Source organism: Triticum aestivum, chromosome 5D, assembly GCF_018294505.1.
Source record: "Triticum aestivum cultivar Chinese Spring chromosome 5D, IWGSC CS RefSeq v2.1, whole genome shotgun sequence".
In the NCBI taxonomy this organism is placed as follows: Eukaryota; Viridiplantae; Streptophyta; class Magnoliopsida; order Poales; family Poaceae; genus Triticum; species Triticum aestivum.
In genome coordinates this window covers 547657802-547668285 of record NC_057808.1, presented here as the reverse complement: position 1 = coordinate 547668285, position 10484 = coordinate 547657802, and the positions used below count along the sequence as shown (strand labels likewise).

General features: G+C 50.3%; 1 protein-coding gene across 1 annotated transcript; it reads right to left on the bottom strand.

Moving 5' to 3' along the window:
* Positions 1-6590: 6590 nt before the first annotated feature.
* LOC123123734 (leucine-rich repeat receptor-like protein kinase PXC2) lies at positions 6591-8318 on the bottom strand. Its single transcript, XM_044544329.1, has one exon. It carries the CDS (start codon positions 8191-8193, stop codon positions 6901-6903), a length of 1293 nt encoding a protein of 430 aa, XP_044400264.1. The 5' UTR covers positions 8194-8318; the 3' UTR covers positions 6591-6900.
* Positions 8319-10484: the final 2166 nt, after the last annotated feature.

Sequence of the window (10484 nt, the reverse complement as noted above, 5' to 3'; positions counted from 1 at the left end):
GATAAGGCCTACCTCAACATGCAACCATGCATGAAAAAAGACCCACCATCACATGCAAGCATGCTTGAGAAATATTTTTTATTTTATTATTCTACTTATATTCAATAAATATTTTACCAATATACATAATAAAATATAATAAGTCATACATATTTTAAATTTTGGTTCACGTGTTATTAACCTAAATATTTATATCCCACACAATCAAATCACATTAAAATATTTTGCAACCAATTCCCACAGCAACGCGCGAGGTATCATCTAGTTACTATTATTTTTATACCAAATACCATATTAAGAGCATCTACAGCTGCGGACAGCAAATCCGGGCCCTCAAACGCACACGGCTGCGCCCTGGTGCGTTCGTAGGCGCTGACTGGGTCGCCCTCAAATTTTGTTATGTGCATCCGAATACCTCATATTTCAAACCATTAATCCATACAAAGCATGCAATAGAGTAAAACCTACATACTATGTAGGGCAACTACACCCTACACTACCCTACACCTCGCCGGAGATGTTCACGATCTCCATACCCAGCACCAAGTATATGGGCGGCAGCCGCAACTCCGGTATCTCCGCGCCGGCCTTCGCCCCAAGTTTGGCGAAAAGTGTGTCGCTCGCCGCTTGTTCTTGACGGATGAAGTGCCAGTTGGCCTGGACATACGCCTCATCCTGGATGGACTCTAGGATGGTTGTCTGCTCTGCCATTTCCTCTGCTTGGGCGACCTCAAAATCTCCCATGGCGCCCCCCATGGCAAAGCCCGCGACCCTCTCAAGCTCTGCAATCTCCTCCTCCCCATCCTCCTCCTCCATGGGCTCCAGTTGCTGCCCCTCCTCCTCCTCCGCCTCCGGCGAATTCGGGGGTAGGCCCGCTATGATCCGGGTGGCGTGCCTAGCCTGGATCTCCTCGAGCATCTGGAAATGCCTCTCCGGCATTAGCATAGCGTAGGTGGTTTTCTTCTGCCAGGCCATGGCGGGGGTGAACGACGAGGGATGAAGGACGCGGAGAGAGACAAAAGTGGATGGGCACAGGCTGGCGGCACGGAGAAGGAGGAAGCATATGTGGCTAGGGCCGGGGGACGCCGACCTTGGCCCTCGGGCAGTGAGTCTGAGCGAAGTCACGCGATGTTCACATCCCACCAGAGGAGTCGCCCGTCGGACCACTGGGTTTCTTGAAGATTATATGTGGGACCCGCTAGTCAGTCCGATGTGGCGGGCGTGCCCGGGCCGCCCCCATTTCCGCCCCGGATTTGGGCTGAATATGAGAGGTGCCAGTCAGCCGGGCATTTGTGGCTTGTTTGAGGCGCCCGTCTGAGGTGTTTTTTTACCATGCAGTGACCAGGTCGTCCGCCCGGACGTTTGAGACCCCCGACTGTGGATGCTCTCAAGGCCCTTGTTTGCTACCACATCATTAAATAGCCCTTGTGTGTATGCTATTTACTAAGAAAAAATAAATTAGGATGCATGTTTGCTGTCTTGGTACTCCCTCCGTCCGTGAATAAGTGTACATCTAGCTTTTGTCCTAAGTCAAAGTTCTAAAACTTTGACCAACTTTATAGGAAGACATAGCAGCATTTATGGCACTAAATTAGTACCCTAGATTCATTTTGAAATTTACTTTCATAATATATCAATTTGATGTCATATATGCTACTACTCTTTTCTATGAAGTTGGTCAAAATTTTGAATCTTTGTGTTTGCATGATTTTTGTGTATGGAGTAGCTTGTTAATGCCATCCCCGGGCAATATGCCAACAGTGCATGCCTGCTGCTTATATCAGCGTGGCCAGAGACTGGTTGTGTGTGCCACTTAGTAATTGATGTGAAAGACTGCTCAACTATTCCAACCTCAAAGTCATGTTGGGGTTCAGGATGAACCTGGAGACGTCGAGTGACGGCAAAGTCTAGCAACCATTACTCTTCTAACGGCAGTCGACTCTTAAACGGCTTGCATACGTCTGAACCGCACGGTCTGAACGTGTTGTGCCATCCAATGCGGTCCTGCAATGATCCGCAATGCGGTCCGGATGAGTTTTTCCCGCAAATCAAAGACAAATGCGAGGGACTTTGTGGGCGTCCAAACAGTAGGCACACCTGCTTGTGACCATCTTGGCCCATCCAAAACCATCCACCCTCGCCCGCACGCGTTCCTACCCGGTGCCAGCTGCCTGCATTCATGCCGCTGTAGAGCGGCCACTCCCCATTGAAGTAGGCTACAGAGTGGATGTAACCTCTCACTGGCGTCGATATTGAAGCGTCACGACGGTCAAGGGCGCTGCCCCGATGTGTCCTCGATGTCCGTGCCTATTTATTGCCGGAGACGCGTTAGTGGATGGGATGGGACAAATATCTACGACGCCTGTTATATGCCTTGTCCGTCCGTCCGTATGCCGCCATTAAACAGGCTCGTCGGCCGAGAAACCGACTCCGGCGCCGCGCATTGACGCACCCGGATGCCTGGCGTCGCAAGAATCCTCTATTTTAGGGCGGCCACACCCGGCCTACTCCACGCTACAACAGAAGCCGCTCCACATCCTCCTCCACCACATCCACCATGATAGCAGGCAGCAATGCACTATGGGAGAGCCTATTGACGGAGACGAAGCACGAGCTGGCCACCCTTGCGGCCAGCTGGCAGAGCCGCCGTGCTAGGAGGATCGAGCACGACCCCACGATGGAGACGGGCTCCGACGTTACCAAACCAGAACCCGCGCCTGTGCATGTTGGCTTCACCTTGGAGCACGCGCAGGCGCACTTCAACGCCACCATGGCAGAAGAACAGCCTGCGTCGGCGCCTATGTCGGTGTTCCACCAGGCGCAGGAGGAATAATGGTACAACTTATTCCTCATAGAGCAGCACCGACTAGCGAAGTGCCAGAACGACGGCGAGAGCGCGAGCGAGGAGGCCATGGCGGCCATGGCTGCTGCAAACCCCAGCTTCATCGGGAGCAGCGTGTGATCTACATGGTCGTCCGTGCTCAAGCCTCCGCTCATCACGAAGCGGCCGCCGCGGAGGCGCAGCTACATGCGACTGCGGACGAGAAAAACGCTAGTTGCGCCTCCTACACACCACCGATGAACCATCAGGCGGCCTGGTGGAACGACAACAACGCACTAACATTTCCATCGTGGACCTCAAGTCCACCGGTGATGGACAAGGCGCAGGCTCCTCCGTGGATGAGTAGGGCATGGGAGGTGGCAGGGCCTTGTGTCCCATGTGGGTTGGCCCGTCTTCCGTGTTCTACTCTTCCTCTCCGGGGACATCAACTTCACTTCATCAGTCTTATCGCATGTGGTCATGGAGACGGTGGATGGAGGACGACAAGGGCTTGGACGCTGGATGCCGCCGTAGGATAGGTTTAGGGTCGGGTTGGAACAGGTTTTTTGTTCTAAATGTCCGAAATCTAACGAAAATCCGCCGTTTTTGCACGAATGTCATCCAGTAAGTATGAAGTCCACCGTGTTTGCACGAATTTTGTCCGGTTTGTTGCCAAAGTGTTTGAAATATATGCGGACTTGGATGATGGCCTCCCGCATCCGTATTCGTGGACTGATCCCCCTCTATCCATAACGGATGCGGAAGGAAATTTGCACGTCACCCTTAAAGATGCCCTAACATGTTGGTATGGACATGTTGGTGCATGATGATGCATGCAACAGCGAATGTCAAACGATGATGGATGACTCTGCCGTGCGGCATGTATCAAATACCTAACCAGCATGTGGCATCATGTTGTTTTTTTTAAAACTATGATGATTTTATAGCAAATTCAGAAACTATACGTCCTGATGCATAAAAATCAAATATATGACCCCGTCGGCCTCCTGTTGGTCGAAGATGAGCTTTTAGGCCAGATCTTGGCTGAAAGTAGAGTCTTCTATCTACTTGTGGCCGAAGAGTGGTGGAACAGGGCCGAAGAGCACTCTTTGGTCATCTGTAGGCCGAAGAGTACTCTTTGGTCATCTGTAGACCGAAGAGTACTCTTTGGTCATCTGTACGCCGAAGAGTACTCTTTGACCCATCTCTCCGCGTAAATGGTAGAGAGATGGGTCCAGAGGACTCTTCGGCGTACAGATGACCAAAAAGTACTCTTCGGCCTACAGATGACCAAAGAGTGCTATTCAACCCTGTACCACCACTCTTCGGCCGCAAATAGACCAAAGACTCTACTTCGGCCAGTAGTTGGCCGAAAAGCTCATCTTCGGCCAGTAGGAGGCCGGCGGGGTCATAGATTCGATTTTTATGCGTTCAGTCATATAGTTTCCGAATTTGCTATAAAAACATGATAGTTTCAAAAAAATCCGCAATGCATCCACGAATGGCTCTCGGTTGGTGATGCGGTCAGCCGGACTCTGTATTGTTCTTTCATAACTTCGTGGAGCAAATGTTTGACACTATTGTGAAAGAGTTATGTGTCCGTATGATACGAAGAGTGAATCTTAGGCCCTGTTCGAAGGCACTCCAGCTCCTAATAATACGAGGAGCTGCGGAGAATCTATTTCCCAGCTCCGTGCTTTTTAATTCCAGCTCCGGGAGCGGAGTGGTGGAGTGGCGGGTCTCCGAACAGGTTCTTAATATGTTGACTCTCGATTGGATGGACCATCTATTTCTTTTGATCTATAATTGTTCGATCTGCATATCACAATATGGTGTATCCAAAACAACTTGACACATATACACATCTCAAGTAACATAAATATGATGCACATAATTTATAATTTCAGTTTTACTAAGTCTCAGTCGACTGAGACTTCGTGATGTCTCAGTCAATGCTATATTCCTTCGATCTGGCATGGAGATTCGTACAAAAAAATTCTTTTCAATATTTCCTTTTTCTTCTTATATACTACTCCCTCCGTCCTAAAATTCTTGTCTTAGATTTGTCTAGATACGGATGTATCTAACACTAAAACATAACTAGATACATCCATATTTAAACAAATTTAAGACAAGAATTTTGGGACGGAGGGAGTATATCACTTGACTGAGACTTGGTTAAGTCTCAGTCGACTGAGATCTAGCCACACCCTTATAATTTAGATCTCTCATATCCATGCATGTAAAAGAAAAGAAGATCCCTAACCAAAAAAAGTGGTGACCAACTTGGCCACGTTTAATGCCTCTTTCATATATTTCTGCATGCGTACGGATTTTTTAACGCATGTATACATGTAAAAAAACAGATCTCTCACGTAAAAATAAATAACCAACTTGACCATGTTTACCTCTTCCATACATTCGTGCATGTGGATTTTTTTTTGTGACGTGGATCTTGCATGCCTTTTTGACCCCACAAGCAAGGAATAAAACGAACAAATATGCATGCGTGATTGCCTGCTCAAGTTTTCATCAACTTTTCCCACATCATTATTTTTCCATCAATGGACAATCCTTGACTGCTTTGGCAAGTCTGCTCCGATCAATTCTCGCACGTAGATAAGGCAGCAGATGCTAAATTGAGAACCGCAAATACCTCCTGTAGTCCTGTCGCCTGTCGCCCACGCTATCCTGCTTGGCACGATGACATTTCTCTTTCGTCCTGGGAGTCATGGTAATCAGTAGCACTGGCATAGTGTATTGTGGCTACCCAGCCATGTACACGAGCCAGCATTGTCCAGGCGTGCGACTAGCGTCAAGGCCTGCAACCTAGCTAAGGTGCGTGGTGCACACAGATCTCGACGATTGCCAGGATCAACCATGTCATGAGCCACTTCACCGCCAGGTTGTCTTAGCGCTTTCATGCACTCCGTTGCACCTACTACGAGTGACCTATACACGTTGGCAAGCTCAGCTGCAAATTCTACACTAGCCGCGACTCAGGATTCTGGACCCTACCTCAAATTTATTTGCTTCACAACCCTTCATTGATGCGAGCCCCAGGAATTTGATGAGAGTGGAAGTTTTGCATTGTCAACCTCGCTATATCATGTAAGCTTGTAGTGGCCGACCCACATCCAATCTCTCTTTATCTGTGCTGGGAGCCATATCCCTATGCTCGCCATAGTGTGTGTTGAATTATTGAAAGCCTGATACCACATACGTTCGCGGGGCAAATCGGTAATCATGGAGCCATCTCGGTTGAGGCGTGTTTGTTTGGCAGCGGCACCAACTGAGATACAAATGATTCTCTGCAGCCAGTCAAGGACATACGTGCTTTCATGTCACATACAGAGAGAAAGCACGAGGAGGAGGAGCAGCAGAAAAAAAAGGACAAAAAAAAAGAAGCAATGATTCTCTGCAGCCAGTCAAGGCCATGCATGGACTCACATGACTACATGAGATAGAGGGGAGGGAGGGAGGCATGCAGCCAAAGCCTGTCAAGTCATATGAGTTGCATGCATGTACGTCCGGGCAGGGGGCTCATGCAGGTGGGTACATGCTAACGTCCAAGCCATCTGTATATGAACCATGCACTGCCTCGTTGTAACCTAGCAGCATGAGCTTATCCTAACCCAACTCCAGGCCGTACCCACGTCCCCACCTCACAATTTGCATCTATCGGCCATGACCAATTAAAAAGTAACAAGGGATCATTCAACCGGATTCGCACATAAAATAACAATAACCATAAGCTGTAATAAAGACATTCGTCGAAAAACGATGAGTTCATCATTGGATATACTAATTCTCATGGCAGGCTTGAAGATAACACTAATATTACAAGTACGGAAATACATACTAATATGGTTGCGGAAATTTAAATAGGCTAAAAACAGTAAAGATACAGAAGGTCTTTATGGAGCCTCGCCAAACTTGGAACAAGCTAGGGTATCCATCGACCTAGATTTTCAGTTCAGACCGGAGAACCTCTTATTCTTCTCTTCATGGATCTCTCTTTGATGTGCTTTGGAACCTCATACTTAGCTTGTAGATGAAATCAGTCCACTGACAGGTCATTAATCTCCGGTTACGACTCTGTTGCTCCCAGACACGACATGGTTGTTCCCAGATACCGTATTGCTGCTCCCAGTTACGGTATTGTTGCTTCCGGATACAGTATGGTTGCTCCCGGATACATTATTGGTGCAGCCCGTCACTTTATTGAAACTGTTAGTTACAATATGGTTGCTCCCAGATACAACATGGTGGTCACCACTTAGAATATTGTTGTTTCCACATACGAGGGTGTTGAAGCTCCCGGACACAGCATTGCTATCTCCAGACATGACAATGTTGTCGTTCCCAGACATGGTGTTGTTGCGCCCAGATCTCACAGTGTTGTTGGTCCCAGTTATGGTATTTGGTTGTTCATCGAGTGCTCTTCTTTCGTGATTTACAAAAGATGGCATGTTAATGAAAACCATACCCGATGAACTACCCGCAGTGGCGAGGCCCTTAAGCCCTAACAAACTCTTGGGCACCTCGCCAACAAATGAATTATTTGAGAGACTCAAGTACCAAAGGTTGTCAAACTCACCAATCCACGACGGGATGGTGCCGACCAATATGTTGTTGGCAAGGTTGAGCGACTTGAGCTCACCACAGCCGGCGAGGCTAGTCGGGAGCCACCCAGTCAGGGAGTTTGTGGAAAAGTCAAGCGAAGCAAGATGTGGCATATCGGAGAAGCTAACACGAGCAATCGGACCGGACATGGAGTTGTTTCTGAGGTTGAGCTCACGGACAGAAGATAGTGATGAAAGAGACGGTGGCAAGAAGCCGGAGAAGCCATTGGAATGCATGGCCAAATGCTCTAGCGACGTGAGGTCGCCGAACACATCCGGGAGGGGGCCGAAGAAGAGGTTGGCGGACAAATCCAACAAGGTAAGGTGTGTGAGCTCACCGAGGCGTGGGCTCAGCTCGCCGGTGAGCTCGTTGGATGCGAGGGAGAGCTTCCTTAGCCTGACGAGGCCGAAGAGCTCGTCTGGGAGGACGCCCTCGAAATGGTTCGAGCCGAGGAAGAGTTCCTCCAGCCACACGAGGCCCGCCAGGGAGGCTCCTGGGATGTGCCCCGTAAGGCCGCGCCATGGGAGCCGCAGCACCGTGACGCGGCCGCTGGAGCTATCGCAGCCCACACCTTCCCAGCCGCAGCACGAGGCACCGGACCACGCCGCGCGGAGGAGGGCTCCCCCGCCGCCGAGCTCCCCGGCGAAGCCCCGCAGCGCGTGGAGGTCGTCAGGGTGGCACGGCGTCGCACTGGCCGCCGGCAAGAGGAACGCCATGATGACGAGCAGCAGCCAGCATCCCGCCATGGATGATGGATTCAGCGGTGGTCTGCTATGCTATGTACTACACGAACGCAGCTACTCGGTAAGAAACCTTCGGAATGCAAGTGATTCGCAAGTGTTCGTGGCGAAAATTGCTGGGTGGTGCATGCCATCTTATAGCGAGTGTGTGCACGCCGTAAGCATGCTTGCTGCGAGTGGTTTGGCACTGTTAGTCCGTGGGCAACTAGGCCCACGACTGACTCCCAGTTCAATCTTGGTTTTTGTTGTGGTCTGCCGACGGAAACCCGTGGGCGGCATCGACTCATGGTGGCTACTGCTCCCTCTCGACTCTAGCTGTCGCGGAAAGGTTCGGCACTAGTCCATCAATGCTTGTGGATGTTTCCCCCTGGAACCTAGGGCAAGGCTACTGTATACTCGTGGGTGGCATGGGCTAAAGCTGGTGTAGTAGCAAGTAGCAACTAGACGTGAACAGCTCCGCCATAGTCCATCAATGCTTGTCGTTGACAGGATGCTGGAGGGGTAAACTGAGTAAGCGAAAAGAGATTCCCTCATGCAAGCACAGGTACGGCTCTTGTCACATATGCCTAGCTCAGTGATCCCGTGCGGCCACAGTTGCATTGCACAGAGAAATGGGAGAACACAAAGAATACTTATGCAGTCGTCAAAAGTTAGGATGCACTGTGGCCCTCGTCTCATCTCATGTACACCAACCGAGATGATGTGCCTGATCTCGAAAGAGACGGGTGTGACCGGCCTAGGGCACGCAAGGATACGTCGACTGTTCTTACCCAGACTAATTCTATCCGATTATAAGAAAAAATTGTGGGAAAATGCTGTAGCGATATAATTAATTACTCCTTCTGTCCCAATTTGATGATGGCGTATAAAATGGGTCAAAAACTCAACTCTTTCTAAGTTTTTTTTGTGAAAACCGTTTCTAAGTTGACCACATATATAGAAGAAAATATCAACAGTTATAATATTAATGAAACTGATTATGAAAATATCATCGGATGCGCTTGTGCGGAGCCGTTCGATCGAAAAAAAAAACCACCCCGTCATCCCAGCAAGAGAAAATCTCAATGGCCGCTAGTCACTGCACGCCGCAGACGCACGTGCGCGTTGGTGAGCATGGCGGCAATACCCCCTGCCCACGCTGTGGCTCAATGCCGTATCCCGGCACCTCAGTAGTCGTCGTCGATACTCGTCACAGCAGTTGCAGTGCCACGCTCGTCCCACTAGCCGATGTTGACGAACGATGTCCCCCTCGCAGATCACTCCTCCAACATGCTTCTTGCAAAATCCCCAACACTGGTTCGTATTGTTGGGGAACGTAACAGAAATTCAAAATTTTTTACGCATCATCAAGATCAATCTATGGAGTAATCTAGCAACGAGGGGAAGGGGAGTGCATCTACATACCATTGTAGATCGCGATGCGGAAGCGTTGCAAGAACGCGGATGAAGGAGTCGTACTCGTAGCGATTCAGATCGCGGTTGATTCCGATCTAAGCACCGAAGAATGGTGCCTCCGCGTTCAACACACGTGCAGCCCGGTGACGTCTCCCATGCCTTGATCCAGCAAGGAGAGAGGGAGAGGTTCGGGAGGACTCCGTCCAGCAGCAGCACGACGGCGTGGTGGTGATGGAGGAGCGTGACAATCCTGCAGGGCTTCGCCAAGCACCGCGGGAGAGGAGGAGGGAGGGAGGTAGGGCTGCGCCAAGAGGGAGAGCAAATCATGTGTTGGGCAGCCCCCATACCTCAAGTATATATAGGGAAAGAGGAGGGGCTGCGCCCCCACCTAGGGTTCCCTCCCCCATGTGTTGGGAAGCCCCCAGATCCCATCTGGGTGGCGGCCAAGGGGGCGAGAGGGGGGGCGCACCTAGGGTGGGCCTTAGGGCCCATCTACTCCTAGGGTTTGCCCCCTCTCCTCTTGAGGGCGCCTTGGGCCTTGGTGGGAGGCGCCCCAGCTCACCTAGGGGCTGGTCCCTTCCCACTATTGGCCCATGTAGGCCTCTGGGGCTGGTGGCCCCAACTGGTGGACCCCCGGGACCCTCCCGGTGGTCCCGGTACGTTACCGATAACACCCGAAACTTTTTCGGTGACCAAAACAGGACTTCCCATATATAAATCTTTAACTCCGGACCATTCCGGAACTCCTCGTGACGTCCGGGATCTCATTCGGGACTCCGAACAACATTCGGTAACCACGTATATCTATTCCCTATAACCCTAGCGTCATCGAACCTTAAGTGTGTAGACCCTACGGGTTCGACAACCATGCAGACATGACCGAGACGTTCTCCGGCCAATAA